General features: G+C 39.2%; 1 protein-coding gene across 6 annotated transcripts in view; it reads left to right on the top strand.

The window, feature by feature from the left end:
- Positions 1 to 24,695: 24,695 nt before the first annotated feature.
- LOC108713105 (ankyrin repeat domain-containing protein 26) overlaps positions 24,696 to 27,955 on the top strand; it is a 70,575-nt gene continuing 67,315 nt past the window's right edge. The window contains exon 1 of one of the 6 annotated variants that reach the window (XM_018255863.2): positions 24,696 to 25,279. In XM_018255863.2, the coding sequence (XP_018111352.1) occupies positions 25,071 to 25,279 (209 nt within the window). In that variant the 5' untranslated portion in view covers positions 24,696 to 25,070. The remainder of the gene's footprint in view (positions 25,280 to 27,955) is intronic. The other 5 variants (XM_041588533.1, XM_018255861.2, XM_018255862.2 and 2 more) reach the window with 5 other exon arrangements.

Raw genomic sequence — 27,955 nt, forward strand, 5'->3', positions numbered from 1 at the left:
AAGAAGTGCAAGCTTTGTGCACATTTTGATTAAACAGGTACAAGTAGCTGTGTGTCCAGTTTTTTTTTTTTTGCACTATTACAATTAGTACAACTTAGCACTTTACATTTCTTTAATACATAAATGAAAATAAGTCTGAATGAAAATAAGTCTGAAGTGCAGCACCAAAAGCAACATAGCCAATTACATAAAAATAAGAAAGGTAGTAGGTACACAACATATTTCAGGTCAAAATCTTAATAAAAGCCACTTGAAATATAAAAGCTGGCGCTCGCTTCCTTAAGTTTGTGTTACTGGTAATCCTAAATGAAATATGAAGAATGAAGAAGGTAAATAAGGTTAACTAGTGAAAATCCTACACATTTAATTCAGGGTCAATAATGTTACAGTGGCAAAATGACAGCCTATGTTTTATGCAAAATATAATATAAAATAAGACAACAGTCAATAATGCTCTGACCTTTTATGTAAAACAAAGACTAGAACCTTGCCCTGAATGACAAACAGCAAATATATTGAGAACATTTATTCTGCTAATAGAGGATGTAGGTCACATTTCCAGAAATAGCAGATGCGCTTTCAACAACCTTTGTTTTATGTTAGTGCTTTGCATTTCAGTTAACTTGTTTTGAAAGTCTAATTAACTATTGTATCTCCCACTGATTTCCTAATTGGCTGAAAACTGGAACTATAATGATGATATGATTGTGGCAACATGACTCTCTAAACAGTTGTTTTTTATGCAGTAAATAAACAGTGTAAGCTGTAAATGCATCAAAATATATCAACTGCATGCCATTAAAGATTGTTATAACAGACAAACTGTAATAGCAGATGAAATATGCACTTAATAAAGCTTACATAAAAAAAAAAATCTACTCATAGTTCAAGTCCCAATGTGTGCTGAATTCCATAAAATGACATTTCTGCCAGCCCAATGATTTAACCAACAAGACCTTCATTCAAATTGTTTCCCAGTGTTTCATATGAGTCTCTTATTTCCTTAATTTGTTTCATGTTAACCAGCACAAAAAAAATGAAAATGTTCAAAATGTTTTACACAGTAGTTATGAAATATTGTTTGATTTATTACACTGCACATCTAAAAGGGTCAGTGCTCCTCAATATTTCTTTTCAGTAGTAAAGCTCTCTGGCTTGAAACATCACTATGCTCCCTTTTCTCAATCCTGACCTCTCAGTGTTTGACTTCAGCACATTGCTCAAAGATGTTTTGTTGTGTTTTGGATGATCTTTGTTAGGCAAAAGATCACTTTCATGGATGGAATTTTTTTTAGATACAGTGTACAGTATGTTGACTTTCCTATGGACAGTCTTAAGATTTAACCTGGCAATTTTTATGCTTACCATCTTGCTTTATCAATAATGAAAAAGACAACCTTTAGTATATCTGCCCCTAAGTACAGATTTAAAAAAATATCTACAAACTTATACAAAACACAATAATAAAATGAGCTTTAGAAACTGATGGGGACACCAATCCAGTTGCAGAGTTTTACCAAATATAGTTACAACTAGCAGATACTTATCTAGTGTAAAGGGCCCGAAGGCACAGTAATAGTGTAGACCAAAGAGGAGACCAGACCAGGTTCGAGGTACAAGAGGGTTTATCCAAAGAATCGTCAAAATACAGGCAAATAGGTCAGACCAGGCAGAAGACAAGCAGAATCGAAAAACAGGCAGAAATCGGTACACAAGCATCAATATAGAAGATAACACCCAGGAACTCTGTAGCAGGAACCTATAGTTGGGCAAGGACTGGAAGGGGAAGTGCGTTTAAGTAGTCCCTGGGTTGGCGCCAATTTTGACGCGCTTGCGTCAGACGCAGACGCCAGCGTCCTCACGCTGGCATCTCGACGCCGGCGCCCGATTCTGACGCCGGCGTCCGTTCTGTCGCCGACGACCAATCCTGGAGTGGGAAAAAGGTGAGGTCATAGACCTGTGCCCAGCAGGAGCCATGTGGTGAGGCAGGCAGTCGCCATCTTGGACGCCATCTTGAGAACATGAGATAGATTCCATTACAGTACCCCCCTCCTTAGGGGGGGCCTCAGGACCACCGAGTCTAGGGGAGAGAGGGAATAGTTTATGGAATCTACGAACCAAGATGGGCGCATGGACATCTGAGCTCCTGACCCAGGAGCACTCCTCGGGACCGAACCCCTTCCACTCGATGAGATATTGAAGAGTGCCCCTGGAAAGACGAGAGTCCAAGATCCTCTTCACCTCAAATTCCTGGTGATCGTCAACCAGGACTGGAGCTGGGGGAGAAGAAGAAGAAAAAGACACAGCAGGCTTAAGGAGAGAGACATGGAAGGCATTCGGGATCCGCATCTCTGGAGGGAGTTGAAGACGAACCGCCACCGGATTGATGATTTCAATGACAGGAAAGGGACCGATGAATCTGGGACCAAGCTTGGGGGTAGGAATCTTCAGGCGGATGTTACGGGTGGAAAGCCAAACTTTGTCACCAGGAGCATAGGGTGGAGCGGAAATCCTCTTCTTGTCGGCAAACCTCTTCTGGACCAGGGAGCTCTTCTGCAGATTAGAGGCAACAGCAGCCCAAATAGCCATCATGTGGGCAGCCTGATCGTTGGCGGCAGGGACATTGGTGAGGAGAAGATCCTGAGGGAACGCCAATGGATTTTGACCGTAGACACAGAAGAAAGGGGACTGATGCGAGGAAGAATGCAAAGCGTTGTTATGGGCGAACTCAGCCCAGGGAAGGAGATCCGACCAATCGTCTTGGCACAGGGAAACATGGCAGCGAAGAAACTGTTCCAATGCCTGGTTCACTCTCTCAGCGGCTCCGTTGGACTGTGGGTGATAGGCAGAAGAAAATTGCAAAGAAATGTTGAGAGCTTTGCACAAGGATCTCCAGAATCTAGACACGAATTGTGAGCCACGGTCAGAGACGATCTCGACAGGAAACCCATGGAGACGAAAAATATGTTGGATGAAAAGCTTGGAAAGTTCAGGAGCAGAGGGAAGTTTGTGGAGGGGAATGAAATGAGCCATCTTGCTGAACCTGTCAACGACAACCCAGATGACAGTGTGACCGGAGGAGACAGGCAGATCCACAATAAAATCCATGGCAAGATGAGTCCAAGGACGAGATGGAATGGGTAATGGAAGAAGGAGTCCTTTGGGGGGAGAATGTCCAGACTTGGAAATGGCACAGATGGTGCAAGCAGAAACAAAGTCTTTGACGTCCTTCCTCATGGATGGCCACCACACCAGGCGAGAAAGGAGTTCGGTAGTCTTCTCCACTCCGGGATGGCCGGCCTGTTTAGAACTGTGAGCCTGGGATAGAATAGACTGGCGACAATCAGGTGGAACAAAGGCAACCCCTAGAGGAATATTGTCAGGAGCAGAAGCTTGAGCGGAAAGGATTTGTGAAGCCAAGGAGGGAAATAGGGCAGCGACGATCTTAGAGGGAGGGACAATGGGTTCAGGATCTTCGGAGCAGGGAACTTCAGGAACAAAACTTCTTGACAAAGCATCAGCCTTTCTATTTCTAGAGCCAGGACGAAAGGTGATGATGAAGTTAAAACGGGAAAAGAATAGTGACCATCTGGCTTGTCGGGGATTCAAGCGTTTGAGGGACTGGACAAATTCAAGGTTCTTATGGTCTGTAAAGATGGTCACGGGGATGGAGGATCCTTCCAGTAAATGTCTCCACTCCTCCAGGGCGAGTTTCACTGCCAATAACTCACGATTCCCCACATCGTAGTTCTGCTCGGAGGAGGAAAATTTCTTAGAGAAGAATGCACAGGGATGTAACTTTCCATCCGAGGATGATCTCTGTAACAAGACAGCTCCAGCTCCCACATCTGAGGCGTCGACTTCGAGGAAGAAGGGAAGAAGGAGTTCGGGGTGTCTGAGAATAGGTGCAGAAGAAAAGGCAGTTTTCAAGGATTCAAAGGCTTCCAAGGCTAGAGGAGGCCAATGCTGTGGTTTACCCCCTTTGCGGATAAGGGCCAGGATAGGAGAGATCTTGGAAGAGAAACCTTTAATAAATTGTCTGTAATAGTTGGCAAAGCCAATAAATCTCTGGATAGCCTTGACACTTGTGGGGAGGGGCCAATCAAGAATTGCTGAAACCTTGGCTGGATCCATCTTGAAACCCTGCTGGGAGATGATGTATCCAAGAAAAGGGATGGAGGACACTTCAAACGAACATTTTTCCAATTTAGCGAAGAGACTATTCTTTCTTAGGCGAAGAAGAACTTCTTTCACTTGGGAGCGATGCTCGTGGAGATTTTTGGAAAAGACAAGAATGTCATCCAGATAGACGACAACACTTTGCCCCAACAAGTCTCTGAATATATCATTTACGAACTCCTGGAAGACCGCGGGGGCATTACAGAGTCCAAATGGCATGACTAGATATTCGTAATGCCCGTCTCGGGTATTGAAGGCGGTCTTCCATTCGTCCTCTTCACAAACTCTAATGAGGTTATAGGCACCCCGAAGATCCAGCTTGGTGAAGATCTTGGCCCCTCTTAACTGATCGAAGAGTTCGGAGATTAGGGGGAGAGGGTAACGGTTTTTAATGGTGATTTTGTTTAACCCCCTATAGTCGATGCATGGTCGCAGACCTCCGTCCTTCTTTTCGACAAAGAAAAATCCAGCACCAGCAGGGGAGGAAGAAGGGCGGATGAAGCCTCTTTGGAGATTCTCCTGAATGTAGGTCTTCATGGCAGCCGTCTCAGAGGGGGAAAGAGGATAGGTGCGACCCCGGGGAGGCATGGAACCAGGAAGAAGTTCGACCGGACAGTCATAGGGTCGGTGAGGAGGAAGAGTCTCTGCAGAGCCCTTATTGAAGACATCAGCAAAATCTTGATAGACGGATGGAAGGAACAAATTGGAAGAAACAGAAGAAACCTTGATAAGGGGTACGGCAGGTAAACAGTTCTGTTGGCAATAGGGGCTCCAGCGGGAGACTTGAGTGGAGGACCAGTCAATGACTGGATTATGGGAGCACAGCCAGGGGAGCCCCAAAACGAGTGGAGTTGAAGGGCAGTCGATGAGTAGAAAGGCCAATCTCTCCAGATGCATGGTGCCCACTCTAAGAGAAAGTTCAGCGGTGGTTTGAGAAATAATGGCCGAAGACAGAGGGCGGTCATCAATAGCCAACACTCGCAGAGGAGAGGCCAAGGGTTGTAGGGGAACCGCATGACGAGCAGCAAAAACTCTGTCCATGAAATTTCCAGCAGCACCAGAGTCCAGGAAAGCTTGCACTGGGATTTTCTGGGAACCGAATTGGATCTGTGCTGGAAGAAGGAAGCGTTGAGTAGAGGGTTGGGGAGAATAACAAACACCACCCAGATAGGTCTCCCCAAACCTACCTAGGTGTTGGCGTTTCCCGGCTTCACAGGGCACTCATGGGCGAAGTGCGATTTGCCCCCACAATACAGGCATAGGCCGGCAGCCCTTCTCCGTAGCTTCTCCTGTTCGGAAAGACGAGCCCGTCCGATCTGCATGGGTTCCTCAGTAGATGGAGCAGAGGAAGCAGAAGCCGCAGGAGTAGGAGAGGGGAAAGCAGTAGCCGGATTGAAGAGTAGGGGTCTCTGGAAGCGGGGAGCCAGGGTGGATTGGAACCGGGGATACTTCTTTGAACGCTCTCTGTCGAGCTCGACTTGAAATTCCCTCTGTCGGGTGTCAACCTTTATAGCCAGCGCCACCAGATCCTCCCACTGAGAAGGAATTTCCCGGGAGACCAAGTCATTCTTAATACGCATGGCTAGGCCGTTGTAGAAGGCGGCATGGTACCCATCATTGTTCCAGGTGGTCTCCGCCACTAGGGTGCGGAACTCGATAGCGTACTCTGGAACAGAGCGAGTGCCTTGCTGGATCTGGAACAGGCGAGCCGAGGATGCCATAGCTCGACCAGGGGCATCAAAGACGATCCGAAGTTCACGGATGAAGGCTCTGGCGTTGTCAATCAAAGGGTCCCCCTTCTCCCACAGAGGTGATGCCCACTCCAAAGCCTTCCCCTACAGGCGAGTAATCATGTACCCCACTTTAGCTCGTTCGGATACAAACTGACCTGGCAGCAGGGCGAACTGGATCTCGCACTGGTTGATGAAACCTCTGCATGCATCAGGATCGCCGCTGTAGAGGGGAGGCGCAGGAATGCGAGGTTCCGAAGGCTGGAGTGGGCTTGCAGGAACGGCCACAGGGACCGGGGCCACAGGTGACAATGCCGACAACTTGTCCAGAATAGCTTCTAGAGCCTAACCGAAGTGAGACTGCTGGGCTTCGTATGACTGCATGCGGGAAGCCAAACCGCGGATAGCGCCACCGACATCAGGTGGAGCTGGGGTCTCCTCCGAAGGGTCCATGGCCCAACTATACTGTAAAGGGCCCGAAGGCACAGTAATAGTGTAGACCAAAGAGGAGACCAGACCAGGTTCGAGGTACAAGAGGGTTTATCCAAAGAATCGTCAAAATACAGGCAAATAGGTCAGACCAGGCAGAAGACAAGCAGAATCGAAAAACAGGCAGAAATCGGTACACAAGCATCAATATAGAAGATAACACCCAGGAACTCTGTAGCAGGAACCTATAGTTGGGCAAGGACTGGAAGGTGAAGTGCGTTTAAGTAGTCCCTGGGTTGGCGCCAATTTTGACGCGCTTGCGTCAGACGCAGACGCCAGCGTCCTCACGCTGGCGTCTCGATGCCGGCGCCCGATTCTGACGCCGGCGTCCGTTCCGTCGCCGACGACCAATCCTGGAGTGGGAAAAAGGTGAGGTCATAGACCTGTGCCCAGCAGGAGCCATGTGGTGAGGCAGGCAGTCGCCATCTTGGACGCCATCTTGAGAACATGAGATAGATTCAATTACATCTAGCTGGTTTAGTAAAAAAATATTTATACTTTTTTTTCTGAAATTTACTTGGATTATTGTCTGTAAGTATTTGCTACAATCATTGTACTGTGAAACTTACAGTATGGTAGAAATTCAAACATGACCCAATGTCCTAGTCGTACCCTATGGGTTCTAATTTCTGTCCAAATTTTTTTTATGCCTATAGAGAAATCAAAAGATTTTTAAAAGATTTTACCTATCTCTCTCTTAAAAAGGTCTGTGATGAATGTGATTTACAATGCTATTCCAAAATGTTGGGAAACCCAATGTAGTAAGCGAGTGGAAAATATCCCCACTATGTCCTACTCTATAATAATTGCCCTGGAAGATGACAAGGCATATAAATAAAGCATTAGAGAGATAATTATATGATCCCCTTATATATGTATACATAGTTTTCATATCACCCCTTAAGCGCCTCTTCTCCAGTGTGAACAACACCAATTTGGCCAGTCTTTCCTCATAGCTAAGATTTTCCATACCTTTTACAACCTTAGTTTCCCTTCTCTGGACCAAAACTGTACGGCATATTCTAGATGGGGCCTTACCAGTGCCAGTTACCTGACATGAATGGAAACCACCGGTCACTGCGCAAGCTTGAAAATGCATATACCCATCTTCTGGCTGAAATCTGCCCCATGTGTGTAATAACCAGCAGATGCTCATCGTATCAGTTATATGATGAAGACATGGTTTGGAAGCTGTATTTTTTCCACTGGAGGATCAAACATTGTATGTGACATAGATCTAAGATATAGCCCAGACTAAAGAAGAACTAAAACCTATGCACTAAATATTTTTTTAGCATAAATACAAAATATAATGAACATGGAGAAAAAATACACAGAAAAGAAAAACAGACAGTTAATTGCCTCCAAACCTCCAAACAGCCAGGCAGCATTATGCGGCATACCATCATGCACCAAATTTTCATCTGGTAATCAAATATGAGGATTTTTATTAATCTGTCATTTCTACTACTGTCTAATAAGCATTGCACAGTGCTTTGCCTTGTCCTCACCGCATACCACAGTCAATTCTGTCACTCTCATATATCACAGCTATTATTCTTTAACATTTTAATAAAGGGTTTTAATTGAACTGGCTCAATTAGACATTCAACAAGGTTATTAAAGTTATTCTGCCTAGGAATATAATTTTTGTAATTCGTTACAAAAGGTATTCTAAAATTATACAAATTTTGTGTCATGAGGAGACATAATATAAAGTGAAAAAATCATTTTGAGAACCCCTTGATCACTTCACATGCAAATCCAAAATTAAATTTAGTTGCTTTATTAATGTGCTATAAGTGCTGTTAAATCCAGTATGTGTTTCCTCAGAAGCAATGAATCATTTGTAAAACTACCATAATGGAGAACACAGTGAAGGTAAAAGTAGACATACAGATAGAAATTACATTCATGCATTTTTTCAACCTTTACATCAACAATGAAAAACTATTTTGGTACGGTCAAAAGTTATATAAACACATCCCTAGACAGGTAGTGATGAACCAGTCTTACATCATTATTTATCATGAGCATTTATTCTAAAGGCATACTGTGATGGCACACTGTCTAAAAATCATACACTTTCAATGTTTTTTTTTCTTCTTTGGTCTGTGTATCTGGAAAACCCTTTAGAAGGTATGTGGCTAAATGCTTCTGACAATAACGTATTTTATGTAATGGCTTTAGTAATTTTCTGCAATAATGAAAAAAGCTTAATCCAGTTGAATGTAGGAATGTAGGAGCAAAATTTAAGTACACCATTATCTATATAAATATAACAACCAACATAATTTTAACAAGGCTGAAGTGCAAAATACATCCTTTATACCTTGTCATTTAAAAGAGACAATGCTGAAAATGCTTGGCAGAGAACAGCTGTCTGTGGCACAAATAGCAGCACCTTAAAAATATAAATTACTTTCAGTCTCATTTAAACTACAAGGAATGAAATGTACATTTAGGGGCAGATTTATTTAAGGAACAGTTCAGTGTGAAAATAAAAACTGGATAAAAAGATAGCCTGTGTACAATAAGAAATGTTTTTAATATAGTTAGTTAGCAAATCAGGAAGTAGTGTTCTGGCTATTATGTTAGACATCCAGTCACTCCAGCCTTAATACATTATATTTTGGCTAATGTAATCTAATTACATTGGAAACATTTTTTTTTATTTTGCACAGCCTATCTATGTAGTTTTTATTTTTATACTGAACAATTCAAATTTAATTTTTTTTTGGTCAAAACTCTCAAATTCACATTGTGAATTATCCAAACTGGATTCAAGTTTTAATTCGAATTTCGAGATTTATCATACTCTGGCCCTTAAAAAACTCAAATTTGACTATTTGCCACCTAAAACCTGCCGAATTACTGTATAAGTCAATGGGAGAGGTCCAGGGATCAATTTGGCGATGTTTGTAGCCTTCCTGACAATCAAGTTTTCAAAATTCAAATTGAGTTTTTATAATTTGAATCAAATTCAATTTTGAGTTTTCAGGTTGTTTAAATTAGTTTGAGTTTAACAAATTTGATTTTATTAATAAATTTCGATTAATCGAATTTCTAATTTATGGGAGTTTAGGGGAGTTTACAAAAATTCACGTGAATTCGAAATTCGACCCTTAAAAAAATTTGCCTCTAAGTCTTATAAAAGCAGTTAGGCTAACCATACCAAATGGGGACCATAGAAAACAGGAAGGGAAAACAATATCATCAGCATGAAGATGTAGTTGTATTAGAAATCAATAAAGAATGAGTAAATAATTGATGTTGTCTCTGTTTTGACAAGGTTCTGAGTTTGGTGAACTCTAACTTTTTTTTTTCTATTGTAGTTGTCTTACATCGCAGTGTAAAAGATTACCATAAGGGGTCTATTTATTAACAAATCTTTCTAAAAAGCTCAAAAATTTGGGAAATAAAAAACCACAAAAGCCTTTAGTGACAAACAAAGTTGTGGAGGTGCTATAGTCAATGGGAAGTGCTGTGATCCTCTTTGACTTTTTTTTAAATTAATCAGAATTTTAGAGGTTTTCAGATTTTGTCTGAAAAACTCAAATTTGTATAAGTTTTCGAGATATTCATAATTTTTAGTGCCTCATTCTGTGCTTTTTTCGTTCGTATATTTAATAATCAGATATTTATAAAATGTAATGACAAGTAAGGTTTTAGAGTTTGAGATTAATTATGGTCTCAAAGACCTCTAAAACCACTAAAATTTGACCTTTAATAAACAGGACTCCACTATACAATATTTTTTTCAAAAGTCAGGGGGTTATTTACTAAAACTATTTTTTTTTTGTCATATTTTACCAAAAACAAACTCAATCTAATTCCCATCAATGAATTTGGCTAATTTACTAATAATTAAACTTGAAAAAGTCAGATAAAAAAACTTGAAAAATTCAAGTTTTTATGATCACAAATTTTCTCAAGTTTATATGCTTAAATACCTCAAATTTTTCAAGTTTATAGGCTTAAAACCCCCGAATACCAATATATTGAGTTTTCGAGCAAAAACCAGCATCAAAGACGCCAAAACATCTTCAAATGGTTAAAGGAACAGTTGCCACTGACTTTTACATGAATAATAATAATAATAATAGATGGAGTATTTCCAGATTCAGACTTTTAGCAGCTTCGGGGCATATTAAATCTCAAAAAATTCATTTATATTTAGTTTTTTTTAAAGTTTTAATAAATAACTCCCTCAATGTCAGCTATCACTCACATATCAGAAGACTGATAAAACCTTGGTGCAGCAACTCAATGTAAAAAAAAACCTCTATTTCAAGCTTAAAGGAATAGTAACATCAAAAAATTAAAGTGTTTTTAAGAAATGAATAAATAATGTACATATACCCTGCATTGGGAAAACTCTGGTGTTTGCTTCAAAAAGACATAATAGTTATTATAAACAAGCTGCTGCGTAGTTATTATAGGTATATAGAATTTAATTAAAAGTAGAGAGGGGTGTGTGTGTATGGATGCTGGGTTTTCATTTGGAGGGGTTGAACTTGATGGACTTTGTCTTTTTTCAACCCAATTTAACTATGTAACTATGTAACTATGTAGCCACGGGGGCAGCCATTCAAGCAAAAGCCAAGTAGTAGATAACAGATAAGCTATGTAGAATCCCATTGTATACTACAGGGCTTATTTGTTATCAGTGTGTATCATGTACCTTTTCTCCTTCATCTTGATTCACTGTCCCCACTGTTACCCAGTGGCTTGTTTATATAAAATGTAGTAGAGTTGCTGAAGCAAACAAATCAGTTTTACCAGTGCAGACCAACAGTGCATTATATTTTAATAAATTTAATACACTTTCATTTATTGGTGTTATTGTTCTTTTAACAAGAGAAAATTAAGATTTTCCTACACAAAATATAAATGTCACGTTTGGTACCCTAAATTCAGAACCGATGTCAAGCACCCTGGTCTCAGCTTGTGCTTCTGCCTGTAGAAGCTGCCTTTGGCCTCGGGAGGAGCCCTCAGCTACTCAGATGCCGCCAGGTCTTATAACGAAAGGTGCAAGGCGAAGGGTTCTGAACAAGCAAAGGGGCACAACTGTAAAGCAAAGTCTTTGGGCAGAAGGTCGTGGTACAAGGCGTTAGACAGAATCGTAGTCAGATCAGGCCAGGTCGGGGCAGGCAGAGTACAAATGAAGTCAGGCAGGCAAGGGTCAAACCAGGAAGTCAATCAGAAGGGTTAAGCAGAATCGAAGTCGGATATCAGGCAAGGATCAGGATACAGAGGTCAGAATCGTCAGGAACAGGCAGGGGTTACAACAGGTAGTCAAAATCAGGATCAAGATCAGAATAGCAATAGCTAACAGCACCAGGAACAAATCCTATAACGGGAATCAGCAAATATATTTTGTCCCTTTAAATACCCTTTGAATTTCGTGCCATTGCGCACCGCCAGCGACATTGCGCCTATAAAAAGGGAAGCAGCGTGCCAAGCGCACCCTAAGGAACCGGCGCACAGGAGGAAGAGGATCGACGCCGCACCGCTAGACCACCAGGGCAGTAAGTTATTACAATAAGTTGCTAATGAAACATTAATATTAATTTGTTCATTAATTAATTTGTTACCCGTTGTAACCCCTGCCTGTTCCTGACGATTCTGACCTCTGTATCCTGATCCTTGCCTGATATCTGACTTCGATTCTGCAAAGTGTATTAAAAATACATTACTAGTATAAACTACTGTAAACCAAACACTACAAGAAATTTATGTTTTAAAAATATTAATAACTAGAAGACCACTAAAATCTAATGAATATATATATCTATATAGTTACTCGGGATTTAGTAAAATTATAGTTAATAATAATTACCATTCATGTTATCAATTCCACATTAATATGTTTCTTATGTGGTCTTTAATATCTTCATACATCAGATCGGTAGACAGACTTTAAATTGACAATATGCCAGTCTTGAAATTACTCTTGTTGAAAATAGTCGCTGAGTATGACAAAGAATATCTAATTAGTCTACATTTTTCAAAGACTGATTGCCTGTCATCCAATTAAGCCATTTTTTTTTTCCAAAATACATTTCCCAAGCTGTAAGGGAAATTTCACGAATGCTTATGTGGATCTTTAATAACATACATTTTCTTAGAAACTATTTTACTTCCTTTTCTTTCACACAAAAATGCTATTGATACACACATTTAGGTCTGAGGTACAGACTAAAACATTAAATTATAGGAATAAAAGACCTCACAGGTCAACTCCTGCACAACTGAGAAAAACAATTTCAGATAACATGTATTAAATAAAAGGCCATTTATTTCTTTTACAGATTCTGCTCTGCCATAAAATAATTTTGACTCTGAATCCTTTGTGTCAGTGGTTCTGGTATAATTCCAACTGTACAACTGTTGAAGTTCCAGGGACTTTGAATATTAATAAAGTCAACAAAGCAGAGCTGGTGCTTATTTTTAGATCCCTATTTTCATTTCTACTTAGAAGAATAATTTATTCATTATTCTTCTCAATTGGGATTATAGCTGAGCAAAATGTTCATTCTGTTGTCATGGAGCCAAAGGAAATATCTGAAGCCATGAAGTGTTATTTAATAAATATTAGTATCTGTAGCAACGTTTACTGGATATATTTTCAAGTATCTCATTATATGTGCTACTGCCTACTGATGTTAATGGTAATTAGACCCTGGGAATGGGACTAACATGAAGCTCACAATAAACAACTTCATCAAAACTGCAAACCACTTGCTTTACTAACTGGTAGTCTTGATTACACTAAAACATGCTGGCTTCACATAATAACCCCCTTTTATAATGTAATGTATTTACACAAGCTTTAAAATGGTTTTGCTATTTGTTACATTGGAGACTAAGATGGGGGGCGTTTATCAAGGGTCGAATTTCGAGGGTTTATAAACTCTCGAATTCGACCCTCGAAGTAAAATCCTTCGAATTCTAATATTGAATTCGAAGGATTTTAGCGCAAATACCTAGATCGAATATACAGTATATTGGTTCGAAGGATTTTAATCGATTGATCTAACGATTTTTATTCGATCAAAAAAAAACTTAGAAAAGTGCTGGGGAAGGTCCCCATAGGCTAACATTGAACCTCGGTAGGTTTAAACTACCGAAGTATGCAGTCAAAGTATTTTTTAAAGAGACAGTACTTTGAGTATGGAATGGTTGAATAGTCAAATGATTTTTAGTTCGAATCGAAGTTGAAGGTCGTAGTAGCCTATTCGATGGTCGAAGTACCCAAAAAAATACTTCGAAATTCGAAGTTTTTTTCATTCGAATCCTTCACTCGAGCTTAGTAAATGTGCCCCTTAATGTATTTACATAGCTTTTCAGGTATTTCAGGTACATTCCTCATCTTCTTTGTCCTCTATTATTAGCAAATAACCAGCTAGTAACAGTCAAGTGTCAAATGTGTAATACAGTTTTATAGTTTCATATAAATGGTTCTACCTGTGTGTCAGGCTGGATCTAATTACCACCCTGCCTAAAGGTGCATGGAGTAAAAATCTGGCCATAGAATATCTATTTTGGCACTGAAACTGAAGGAGATGAGAACAATAACTGGAGCAGTATTCATATGGGCTGGAAAGTCTGTACAAGTGATAAAAACTTGGCACAAAGATGAGTGGCTGTGTGTGTTGCCCAAAGTACTTTTTTGGCTACTTCGACCATCGCATTGGCTACTTAGACCTTCGACTACGACTTTGAATCTAATGTTTTGAACTAAAAATCGTTCGACTATTTGACCATTCGATCGTCAAAGTACTGTCTCTTTAAAAAAAAACTCAGACCACCTACTTCACCACCTAAAACCTACCGAGCATCTAGTATATTAGACTATAATATACTTAGGTAGCGCCTATAATTGAATTGGCATTTATGCCTCATTTTCTACACATGGCTACCAAACCATAAAATTGTAATTTTAAGTGCAAAGTCTGGGTCCCATACATTTATATGTAAGTTCTGTACATATTATTTTAGTTCTACAAAATTGCATACCCTTGCATTTAGCAACATTAAACTTCATTTTCCAGTCCACTGGCCATCTTTATATTTAGTCACATCGCTCTACAACATGCTGCATGGAAGTTATAGTTTTGCACAATTTAGTATCATCAGTAAAAATAAAAACAGTACTGTACATGTGGTACTCCACTAACAACACTGGTGCCAAAAAGGTCCATTAACCACCACTCTGTATACTATTCTTTAGTCAGTTCTCTACCCAAGAACAAATTATGTTCCAGGCCAATATTCCTTAATTTACCAATTAACCTTCTATGTGGTACTGTATCAAAGCAAAGTTTAAATAGATCACATCCACTGTCATCTCAAAGTTGAGGTTCATGACCACCTCCTAATAAAAGCTAATGAATTTGGAAAGATCTGTCACACATAAAATCATGCTGGTGCAAACTCATTGTATTATAATTTTCAATGTAGACAAGACATCAACTAACAGGCCTACAGTTTTCAGGCAGAGAACTGATCTCGTTTTGAATAGAGGCAACACTTCAATTTGCCATGCCAGACCACAAAGAATCCTGAAAAATCAAGCAAAATGGTTCAGCAATCAAAGAGCTGAGCTCTTTTAGTACACTTGGAGGAGAAATCTGGTCCCAGACCTTTGTTTACCTTTCCAAATTTAGGTCTCTTTTGAATTTTCTACTGAGTAAACCATGCATCAGTAGTTCATTGCTAGATTAAGATTAAGGGTCTTTCAAAAAGGAAGCATTCATTATCTGGCTCTTCAGTTGTGAAGAAGACAGGCAAAAACAGCAGGTCAGAATGTCTTTTTTCCTGCTCTCAGCAATCAATTAACCGCCCTCTGATAATAAGGGTTCCATCCCTTCTCGCTTAATTTTTTTTTACTATTTACATATTTTCTAGATAGTTTTGGATCAATTTTACCTTTGACTGCATTATTCTTTTCCATCTCTGTTTTAGCTTTTTTCGCATGAAGTGATGGGGCATGTAATTTGCCCAGCAGAAATCTCCAAACCCTCATCAGCACTATCCCTGATTATTACTTTTGTGTATAGCTTTAATTCTGGCTGCATAAAGACAAACTCCTCCACACAAATCTCTCTTTACCTCCTAAAAAAGGGTGTAACCATCTAAATTCACAGACCAGTTATATGTTTTATCCCACCATGTCTCAGTAATACCAATTTTAATATTTTCAGCACAAACAATAAACTCTAGTTCTCCTAATTTACCTGAAGCTCTGTGCATTTGCCAGCATACAGTGGATGTTGCTACTTTTCCCTCTGATATTTATATTACATAATGGAGCATTAGATATACGGTTAGTACTGTATAAGTCTGTTTTCTTTGTAACAGAGGGATCTCCTTAGCTGGCAAATTACATGCCCCCATCACTTCCTGATTACCCCACTACACAGAGTACCCTTGTTTCTGCATAATACTGTAGCTCACCTCTCCTCCAACCTCTTAGCCATTCTTACCTCTAGCATAAAGACCCCATTGAGGTACAATCCATCACAGCTATATAGATGTATCCTACGGAAAAAATCAGCTACACTAAGGAACCCAAACACTTCCTTCCTACACCAAGACTTCACTCTGGCATTTAGCTCCCTAAGCTCCTGCTTAAAGTTGCACCAGTACAAGCAAAAAAAAAAGAAGACATTGGAAGACTTTCTAAGAGCATCAATTGCTGAATTCAATTTTTGAGGTCCTTTACCCTCAATTCATAAAGATCAGCTCACTCCAGAACTGCCAATACTAGAGTTACCCATCCTCTTTTTTCTCAAATGGCAATATTCAAGTTCACCCATTTTGAACCCTCTTATCAACTTTATTTATATAGCTTCATCCTCCTCTTTTGAAAAATTGATTTTCAGTGCATAATTCTGTATGTAGCACTATTAAATAATGTGTAGTGATGGACGAATTTATTCGCCAGGTGCGAATTTGCGGCGATTTTGCTAATAAATTAGCAAATTTTTCGCCGAAGCGAAACGGCGCAAATTCACCCATCGCTAATAATGTTTTCCAGCAACAGAATCCCTTTAACTTTAAGAATGATGTAGATTGTTATCATTTATTGGTCTTCATTTTTTTATTATTTGCATCTATCACAGCTAAATAGATATAATTTGCTTTCTCCATTTATGACTATAGTAGAGGTATCAAAACGCTTGCCTTGAAAATAACTGACTTTTGTTACACTGTTTACAGAGGATGTAAGGTAATATCACATAAATTCACTGTATATTTTAAGACTTAAAATAATTTATGAATGGTATAACAGTGATACCTACAGGTCAATATAAAGAAATGCATGCTGCTTATTTGCTAGTGCAAGAACTGTACTTTTCTGAAGAACACTCCTGTTTAAAAAATGTATTTTGTAATAAAACTCTCATATACCATACCAAGGGATGTTAAGCCTAAAGAGAAGAAGTGTGTGGAAGGTGAACAATACAATTAAGTTTGCCTGGAAGTTTTTAAAATGATAATTTTTCCTTTAAGAGTGTACATTTTTTGCCATATTTATGTTTTTGTTTTTAAAGTGCAATTGCGATTTATGTGACAAAACACAACAAAATTATGCTAAAACGCAACATTAAAATAAACGGCCCCTATGAGTGGAGCTCTCGGTTTAGATTTATTACTACTGTCAGGACAGGGGTTCCAAAGTTAGAAATTTACAGGCATAGGCCTGTGCTTGAAAATAAAACTAGCATTCTTCCAGCTTTTGCCAAGTAAGTTAACTCTAAGTTGTTTTTGTGTGTCTGTACGTGTGTGCCACACCCACAAGAGTGAGAACATATTATTCCAATACATCAGTAAAGTTTTCTTAATGTGTACTGCCACAGTTGTACCTTCAAGTTTTATCTTATGCTTATTTTTCACTTTTGTTTTAATTTCTTTCCTTTGTATATAATGTCAAGGAAATATTCTGGTGCTGTGTTTCTGCAGATTCCTGAGGGTATTTCATGATTGCACTTGCCTTGAGAAAGGTCCCAATGAAAAAGGAAATACTGACTAAGTAAACATTTGTTTTTCTATACTTTATATTTACCACTTAATCTTTTTCAGAATCTTTTATCCATAAAGAAATGTTTTTTTGGATATTGCCACACAAAAGTACGTTAAATTTTCATTACTTTCAAACACTTTCATTTTTTGGTGTTACTGTTCTTTTAAATGTATGATTTGTCCATTAGCTAAAAAGACCATTTCAAGCGATCTAATCTAGTTGAAGCCAGGAAAACTCTGGCCATGCAAACAATTGGACAATGGATACATTTCACTGTGAACGATGAAAATCTTCTAACCTACCCGATAGATTTTCTGACTAATGTCGGAGGAAAAAACGTTGGATGCCCGAACGTTCGGTCCCCACTAACCTCATGATAATTTAACGGATTTCTTGGATCACACAATTGAGAAAGAATGATGCTAATTATGCTGATTCTTGCCCAGTTTGTCAACGCGCTAAACCTTTCAGGTCCTTACCTCAGGGGCTGCTACAGTCACCTCCTATTCCTGAAAGGCTATGGACCCATATATCCATGGATTTCATTGTGGAATAACCTTCCTCTAAAGGGAATACTGTCATTTTGGGTGGTAGTGGATCATTTTAGTAAAATGTCTCATTCATTCCCCGTTCCACCCTCCCCTTTGCCAAATCTCTTGCTGTTTCTATCTAATATATTTAAGTTTCATGGGGACCCATTGAACACTGGTCTGATAGGGGAGTTCAGTTTGTCTCTAGGTTTTGTCTAGCTTTTTTGGTCTCTTTGAAGCAATATCTCAGATGTTACGTCTCTGGTAACCAATGTGGACAGATTTCCTTCCATGGGCTGAGTTTGCATACAATAATGCTACTCACTCTTCCACGCGGGATTCTCAATTTTTTAGGCCGTCAATCTAAAGTCTTTTTTATCTTCTGCTTAGCCCTTAGATGTTCCTGCAGTAAACTCACTGGTTGGCCATTTTTCTAAAATTTGGCAAAGGATCCAAAACTCTTTATCTTCAGCCCAAAAGAGAGCCTCATTGTAAAGAGTCACCTGACTATCAGGAGGGTGATATAGGGACTGGGTATCCTCTAGGATCATTCCATTGAAAGTTCCTTTCGCCAAGTAAGGACCCAAATTCATTGGTCCATTTTCAGAATCTGAAGTCATTAATCCCAGCTCTGTTCATTTAGAACTACTTCCTGAATTTAAAGGGGAACTACCGCAAAAATGAAAATTTAAAATTAGCTACAGCATACTGAAATAACAAACTTTCTGTGCTGATTCTGAAATAATCAAGTTTATCTTCACTATACCTCTATCAGCATCTGTTTTTCCTCATTCTGTCTTCATTCAGTAGCTGGGTGTCAGATGAATGATCCAATATAACTTATAGGGGCTCCTTTTGCCTAGTGGCTACATGCAGAATTTGTGCAAAAGGCAGTTATTTTGTTAGATTTGGTTTGTACTGGAATCAGTTATTTGAGTGAACGCTAATACATCTGCTAGGAAACAAAGCCCCCCCCCCCCTATAAGATATATTGGATCATTCACCTGAAACCCAACTACTGCATGAAGACAGATTGAAAAACAGATGCTGAGAGAGGAATAGTGAATACAAACTTTATTATTTCAGAAACAATGCAGAATTTTTAATTGATTGCATTTAGAACATTTCTTACTTCAGTATGAGGAAGCATGTATAAATATTTATGTTTCTAGGTTTCCCGATAAGCCTAGGGGTCCGGTGGCCCCTCTAGGGGGGGTAATATAACAACAAACCCTGGTGGTCTAATGGGGGTGTGACGCCCATTGCATCCTCGGCGAGGACGTCCGCCGCATCCTTCTTTTTCAGTGCCATTCTGGTTAATGCACATTCTCCTGGGTTTCACACATTCAGCTGTTTCCAGCTTTATCTGAAAGGTCTTGAATGTGACTTCACCGGCCGGCGCAAAATTCAAAAATTTAAAGAGCTTTCTATGTGGAAATCATTGCCCAACTTAAAGGTATATTCATTAGTTTCTGGGTGTGATTATCTGTATTGCTACTTGTGTTGGATCCTGCCTGTTCTTGACCAAGTCTTGTCTGCTACCTGTCCTGACCTCTGCCTGTGTTTGACCATTCTCTCGGGTCCTGTCTAGTCTCTGGTATTTTGACCCGGCCTGTGCCCCTGATTATGTTCCTGTCTCCTGTTATTGTACTGATCTGCTCATCTGGTATATTGACCTGGCCTGTGACCCTGACTATGTTCCTTGGGGCAAATTCGCTAACTGGCGTAAATTCACCAGCGACGGCTTTGCAACCATTGCTGTAAATTCTCTTGGACAACGCTAATTCACTAAAATGCGAAGTTGCGTTCAGGGCGTCGAACGCTAGCGAATTTTAGCTAGCTTTACTTCGGAAAGTGAAGATGCATTAGCATTGCCTAATTTTCATACAGCCGGAAACGATAAAGTTACACAGACGTATATGTTGAAGCAAATACATTACATTACACAAGTCCAGGGAACCTTAATAAAGAAAATAGAGTTGTTATAATGCCCTACACGTGTATACTTTTACAGACCTTTGCAGGCTATCACTCTGAAAAAAGGAAAAAACACCAGCGTTTTTGGGACTTAGAAAAATTTTCCACTAAAATTGAGGAAGTTCTATGCATTGCACTTTGCCTGGTCTGAGCTGGTGAAGGCAAGTCTGGTGAAAGAGGTAACGTTCAGTAAAATCCACATCTTAGTGAATTTGCGAGGGTTACGTCCATTCAACAGAATGAAAATTCGCCTGGGGATAGAGTGCGAATGATTGCTAGTGTCTGTCTTTTTTGCCAGCAAAGTTACGCCTGCACCCGTTAGTAAATTAGCAAAGTGCCTGAAAGACATCACGCTGGCGAATTTTCACCAGCATTAGTCACTTTGCCCTTTAGCAAATCTGCCCCCTTGTTCTCCAATAAAGTGTGGTTCCCTTGCCTGCCTGGAACTCTCTCCCTGGTCCTCTTATATTAACACCTGGCGGCACCTAAGTAGCTGAGAGCTTCTCCCAAAGTGAAAGGTGGTTGTTAAAAGCAGAAGGCTGAGCCATGACCAGGACCTTTGGGGTTGTTCTGGGCTGGGATACCAATTGTAACACCCCTTCAATGAACGAACTGATTATAGTTGTCATTCCAAAGCATGTGCCTCCTATCGTCCTTTTGTATTGTATTGTATTTCTGTGTGATCATAGATCATCGTTCTCATCTCCGCAGTAAATAGTACAATCGCTCCTGCTCTGTGACAGGGGTCACTTTGGAATACACTGTTGCTGTAAAGAAAGGAGCAGGACACTGAAGTGTTTACAAAGGGAGTCTCTTTATTGAGAGTTATGCCAAAATAAAATGTATTACCCTTCTGTGAAATAGGCAATGGAATACAGACTCTCTGCTCATTTGCCAGTCAGAAGTGATGACAGCTTCTCCTAAAAATGCTAATTCGCTCCCTTGGCTCATTTTATCCAGGACAATGAAGAGAGCATATCCCTGCACTTAAATAAAAAATAAATAAGACACCTTTTTTAGCTAGACTGACCCTTGTTGCTAATGCTGAGCACCTGGGTCTGGCTATGTTTGACTGTATGTTATATTACTTAGTGTGACAATTGGCCCATGCCAGAGACTGGCTCCAATTTGATACAGAAAACCCACCTGATTAGAGGCCTTAGCAGTAGGATCTACAGAAGCACTGGGCAATTCCTTTTATAGATATAGAAGGGAGCTCAACTGGTACCTGCCATGGCAGCTACTCTTAAAGGAGAACTAAATTCAGCCAAAAGTCCACACTGGCCTTCCTCCCACCTGCACAGTCTTATCCCTGAATTGTGTCCCCTCTAGAAATACTGACTGCACATGCAGAACCAGTACAGCAGAGCTCACAAATGCAGAGGGGATGAAGGGAGTGGGGCCAGTGGGGACAATTGGCTAAAGGCGGGTTTAGTTCTCCTTTAAAACCTGGGAAATTGCACAGAAATTTATAGACCCTGAGGGGAAATTATTGTCCCCAACAACCCCCCTATGGTTCATGAAGCCACGTCAGATGTAAACTTTTTGGGCACAGCGAAAAGTCTGGAAACTCGAAGAGGTATTCCAAGGAGATTGTTTAAAATCTAAAATCCAATTGCAAGAACATATGGAAAATGACCACTTACCCCTATTCCAGAACTTACAATTGAGATACATGCATCAGCGACAGTTCCAGTCTCAGAGATAAACTATCTTACACTCTGTAGGAGAACAAAACCTCTACCTCTAGTATCTAGTAAGTACAAGCTTTTGCTAGATAAACATGTTGACCAACTCCCCAGAGTCAAACTGTATAAGTTTTTCTCTTTCTATGACTTATGTAAATTTTCACCATGCCTATTTTTTTTTATTATTATTTATTGTTTTTTATTAGTTTTTATTATAACATGTAATAAATTCAATAAAATAAAACAAAATAGAGCATAACATCAGCGGTTTGTGTATCATTGATAGGTAACTCTATATATCATTACATAAAGATCATCTAAACATATCTAGTCACTTACAGTGACCTCTGGAGTTGTCCTATATCATCTCTGTCATCATGTAACTGTAAGGAATAGGGGGTTGAGAAATAGAGTAAAGTGTGGGGGGGAAGTAGAGGTAGACAGAAGAAAGAAGGTACAAGAGTTATTCTGGTTTCCTTGTGCTTCAACCCAAAGATATCTTCTCTACTATGTTATCTAGACAGTATTCTGAGTGTTGTTGTATAACAGTGATATAGAATGTGATGGATAACATTGTTTGAAGCAAATAGTTTCAAAATAGGTCATAGTCTGAGCTTTTTGAGTTTTGATCTCAGTTTAAAACACAAAAAAAATATCCCCAAAAAACTCTATAATAAAATTAAAAACATATCTTTTATTTAGCATAGAATTAAAAAGTTGGCAAATAGACCAACTAGTATTCCGCCTTACGCATTTCATACCCTCCGGTACTCATTCATAGGCCTATGCCTCTATTGCTGTTACAAACAAGGGAAAGTTGTGCTCACCACTAATTTTTAAAACCATTAGGCGGGGGTGCAATGAGGGTGTGACCACAAAATACATATAGACAAATACAAGATTCCTCTGCATTCAACCCATTATCAATATATTTAAGACAGAGACATTTTGTGCATACTGCTACTGAAAAATGCCTTACCCTTTAAACAAAACAGGGATTGTTTGTCCATATATTGCAATATATTTAAGCTGGCCAACTACATCAAAGTCATCCCATATCTGGCCAGTCCTATGCTTAATTTTCATCTGATTCATACATTTTACAAAGGGACTAAGTTTTACCTGCAACTTAATAGCTGCTTTCAGTTTTACAGGAGTTTTACTTTGAAAGCAGCTAGTAAGTTGCAGGTAAAACTTAGTCCCTTTGTAAAATGTATAATCAAGCAATTGAATTCTTAAAGTGGACCTGTCACCTATACATAAAAAAACTGCATAATGAACGTCCTTTCCAAATTAAATATGGAACCCCAAAAAATGTTTTCATTAAAACATCCATAACTGTTATAAAGGTGTTTAAATATCTAAACTGTCAATCAAATATTACCTGCCCCGCCTCTATGCCTGTGGCATAGAGGAGGGGCAGTCAATTACTTTCACTTTCCATTCAGCACTTCCTAGATGTCACTGCTCTCCTCACATTCCTCCTTCCCTACTCAGGCTCTAGAATTGTGTACGGCACTGCACATGGACATTAGGTCCTTCATTCTGGTTCATACACAAGATTTTGGGGTGATACACAATTTCCCTTAATAAACGTGTCCACAAAATGGCAGCTGCCTGCTTGCTATGATTGTATAATTCCAAAACAGAAGGAAACAAAATTTAAATAAAAAATACAGTGTAAGTAAAGTTTATTTTGCTCAACTAACATGATAGAAAAGAATTTGAAATTATTTCTTAGGATGACAGGTCCCCTTTAATGAATCAGATGAAAATTAAGCGTAGGACTGGCCAGATATGGGATGACTTTGACGTAGTTGGCCAGCTTAAATATATTGCAATATATGGACAAACAATCCCTGTTTTGTTTAAAGGGTAAGGCATTTTTCAGTAGCAGTATGCACAAAATGTCTCTGTCTTAAATATATTGATAATGGGTTGAGTGCAGAGGACCTCTTGTATTTGTCTACATCTATTGCTGTTAGTGGTTGTCTCTGTGTCTAGTATGTTACGTGATCTACATTTTTATTCAATGTTGTATTCAGGTCTCCCTCCACTATGACTCTGCCCTCCAAGATTTCTGAGAGTTTATTAAAGAAGACTCTGAAAAATGTCTGTTTGGGAGTGTTAGGGGCATATACTGAGGCTAGCGTAGTCAACTGATTCTGGAGGTGGCCAGTTATAATGAGAAAACGACCTTCTGGATCTGCATATTTCTGATTCATTTGGAATTTGACATGTTTTGCAATATAGCCACCCCTTTAGTTTTATTTGAAGCGTTTGCTAGACATACTTTTTTTTTCATCTGGAAAAATTTCTGGAGAGTAAGATAGACCTGGTGCACAATTTTATAATGGGTCAATTGCTCTAATAAGAGGTTGTTGCATGGTGTCTTGTACCTCTTCCCACTGCACTGCAGGACAGGAACCAATCAGCAGCTAGCAGGACCTGATAGGGAACTGAAGCCTGTCTGTGCTCGTGCGACTGCAGGGCTATGATTGGCTCTCCCCATCCTACTGTGCTTCTAGCAGGGACCATTAGGACACACCCACCCCTCATTTAAAACACAGACAGGGACCAGAAAGCATCTATAGGGAGCTTTAATAAAGAGGCTATTTTTAACGATAATATTAATTTTATTACTCATAATGGCTTACAAAATTAGGTTTTTTTTTTCCATTTATCCTATGTCTCCTTTAACAATTCTGGGAATTACTCAAAAGTAAAGGTTACCAAAATGTTTACCCTCCAACACTCATAATGAAACAGATGCTACTTAAACGTGGCTCAAGTTTTGCACCGGTAGTCTTTGCAAAATAGTGCAACAATTGGGCGGTGACATAACTTTGCGCGCCGCGTCACCATAGCGGGTTTAAAGATATTATTGTGGGTAAACTAATACGGCGTTAGGTTAACAGGAGACCCGCTATTAGGCATGTTCCCTTGGTCGTCTTTGGTTCATTTTTTTTTTTAATGGCGGAAAGTATTGAGCCCTCCTGTTGATTACATTTTATACCAGACAACCGTAACCTTATAATTAGGACAGTGCCCCTACTCGCGACTATAAAGCTAACGTCATCATCGAGCGACTTCTACAGAGAAGTAGGCAATACGCTGACGTTCTAAAGCTCCGAATTGCCATTGGTTTAGGCCTCTGGTATCAGCTTGGGGGCGTGAACTTGCAAGCGCTGTTGGCGTGTAACGGTGTTGATATGAATGGGGGTAGTTTGTGAGTGTGTGTGGCGTGAAATGTCACTGCTGTGCTGAATGTGCGACTCTAATGTACCCAGTAAATTCAATGTTTACGAGTCTGAGTGATGTGTATGCTACAGATGTTGTACAGAGTGAATGGTAGTTGTTTGTTAAGGTAGCCCTATTGGCTGCCTTATTATAAGCCTGTGTAGTGTTCTGTACAGAGACCATTCCTCAATCTCATAGGGAAGCAATGAAGAAAATCTTTAGTTTTGGAAAGAAAAAGAAATGGGGCTCGTCCCCTAATACCTCTGACGCTGGCAGTGTCCTTTCAGTGGTGGGGTATGAGCTGAAGGATAAGGACCTAAGCAAACTGCACCGCGCTGCCTCCGCTGGGGATGTTGGCAAGATAAAACAGCTGATTAAGAAACAAGATGTCAACCAACTGGATAAAGAGAACAGGTGAGGGAACGCTCACTTCTAAAGATTGATCGTGTGGAATTGGCTTTTTAATTTGCAACCAAAGTTAGGAGCAGTGTTTACACTTAACCACAAATTACAAGAGCATGTCTAGATGCAAACAAAGTTGAAATACTGAAGAACATACTTCGGATTCCCTATCCAGTATATATGTATGAAGAGGGGGTTGGTTATCCCTGCTGAAGGTAATCTACTTTAACTTTAATAAGGATTAGGATTCTGAAGCATAGCGCACACGCTTCTAACATGGACACAAAACTTGGATTTGTAAATGTTGAAGGCAAACTGTTGGCCCAAAATTCTTTCCTGCCCAACAGAGCTATGTGCGGTCTCACCTTAAGCTCTTGTGGAGTCAGTTTTTTGTGTGATAGGGGGCCCTAAATTATAATTTTCAAGATTAACAACAATAATGATAGGTATGATTGTTCATCCTGAATGACAGTTACAGGAAAAGTCATTTTGTACCGCCCAAACATTTTTTTTCCTCTTAGCACTACATTTTTTTGCCTGTACAGTACAGAAATCAATGAAGAATTTCTGTACTTCACATTCAGTTGTCCTTGGCAGCACAGTGGGGGCGGGGACACCAGGAGAATATGGCTGCACATCACTAAGTGGAAAAATATTGGGGATTCTTAAGGGAGACCAATCTCTAACCTAATGGTCTGGGCTTTTATTATAAAAATCACACCAGTCCAGGATACTTACTTCTTGGGTGCTGTTCCTCTATGTTTTATCCATTTCATGCAGTGCCCTGTGCAGGAGTCTGACCAGCATATTAAAATCACTAAAAGTGTAATGTGGTGCACCCCCCTCCATCCACTATGAATTAACTTGCCTTTAACACGTCTTTATATTTTTGAAGTTCTTGGGTTTTCTCTTATCATTTGTGTATATGCTGTAATAAAGTCTACATCTAAATTGTGTAATGGCTACATTTCCATATTTATATATATATCCACTTAATGCATCCAGTATTCTTAGTTTGTTGCTTGTTAATACAGCTGCAGCCACTATTACCATACTGGGAACATAGTTTGGGCAGATGGCTGCCACATTAGTGTTTTAGAGCAGGCCCCCAAGTGCAGCTGTCATGCTATCGTTGTGATTCAGCCAAACTGGATTCCCATTATGAAAGTTGGCCCTGCATTTAGTATCTATAGAAAGTACTGAATCCTCATGAAATTGTGCTCAATTCATACTTATAGAAAGCCATTGGCTATAGTTGTCTTTATACTGTGATCAGATATTTTTTTTTTTTTTTTGCAACCTTGGACTAAACACATTCACTTGCTAGTATGTAGTAAGTTTAGAAAACATGCATAAAAAATAGGTAGATTTTCTTTTTAGGAATTCTCTACTAAAAATGCCATATTCAAAATATCAGACATATCAAATCTATATTTATTTTTTCACTCACTTTCCCTTAGTCACTGGATTCACATGTTTTCCCATTGCCATGGCAAAACAAATGCAGACAGTTTTTGCAAGTGACTAAGGTGTTAATTTTCACTCCTCCTATTTTCCTCAACAGACAGAAACTGAAATGTGACTCTAAAGCACAATACCTATTGTCATAGAGACAAGTATACCAGGCTTTTAAGTAATTTGATAGCTTGTAACTACCCAACTTTGTTTTTATACACTGTACAGTCACTGAATTTCAAAATTTGCTAAATCTTTTCTTTTACATAAATATATTTGCATTCAAAAAATAATGTTTTTTTTCCCCATTTTCTTTTCATTAAAACAAACTCAACTTAACTCCCATCCACAAATTTGGCTAATTTACTAATCATTTAGGTCGAGAAAATCGGACAGAGAAAAAAGCATCAAAATGCAGCATCAATTAGAAGTTTGCAGCTTTTTTTGAATTGTAGCTCCGAAGACTCAAATATGAGTTGTCTCAGATTATTGAACAAAAATCAGCACTCATCTGCCATTTTTACATGATTTTGACAGGTTTTTGCTAGAGTATTTTTGGATTGGAATTGTTAGCAGCTTCGGGATATAATAAATCTCCAAAAATTCTAGGTTTTTTTTCCCCTTAGGGTGAAGACACATAGAGCTATTAGTAGCAGCTACTTTTTGTGGCTACAAAATGGCAAAAAATACCCTGCCATAGACAATACTGAGAATTGCCTCTGCTAAAACACATGTAGTGTCTTAGCAAAGCTAGCTATCACTATTGTCTATTTTGTAGCCATGACAAATAGCTGCTACTAGTAGCTCTGTGTGTCTTCACCCTTAAAAACTTGACTAGAAAAATGTGAGTTTTAGTTAGTAACTCCCTAAGTGTCCATACTCTTTTGTCTGTTGAAAAAATTACAAGTGCTAACAGAAAGCAATATCAAGATGCTACAGTACTTAATATAAGAGAGAAATTGTAGAATTTAAGTAATTCAATTATTATATCACATAATCCAATGTCTAATTTAACAGTCTTGCTGAAATAAAATCTTAAATATAATAAGAACTTCTTTATGTAACATAAACTACCTAAAATTAACAAAGAATTCTTGCAATATTCCAATTCTTTACTATTATAAACTTCAAGGTATTAGTATTAAAAAGGACTTACCGTATCAGAGTATAAGGTCCAGAGATGTAGTCAACTTCTGCTGCCTGCTATATCATCACAGTAATAGAGCAGAGCCA

Source organism: Xenopus laevis, chromosome 3S (genome assembly GCF_017654675.1).
Source record: "Xenopus laevis strain J_2021 chromosome 3S, Xenopus_laevis_v10.1, whole genome shotgun sequence".
Taxonomy (NCBI): domain Eukaryota; kingdom Metazoa; phylum Chordata; class Amphibia; order Anura; family Pipidae; genus Xenopus; species Xenopus laevis.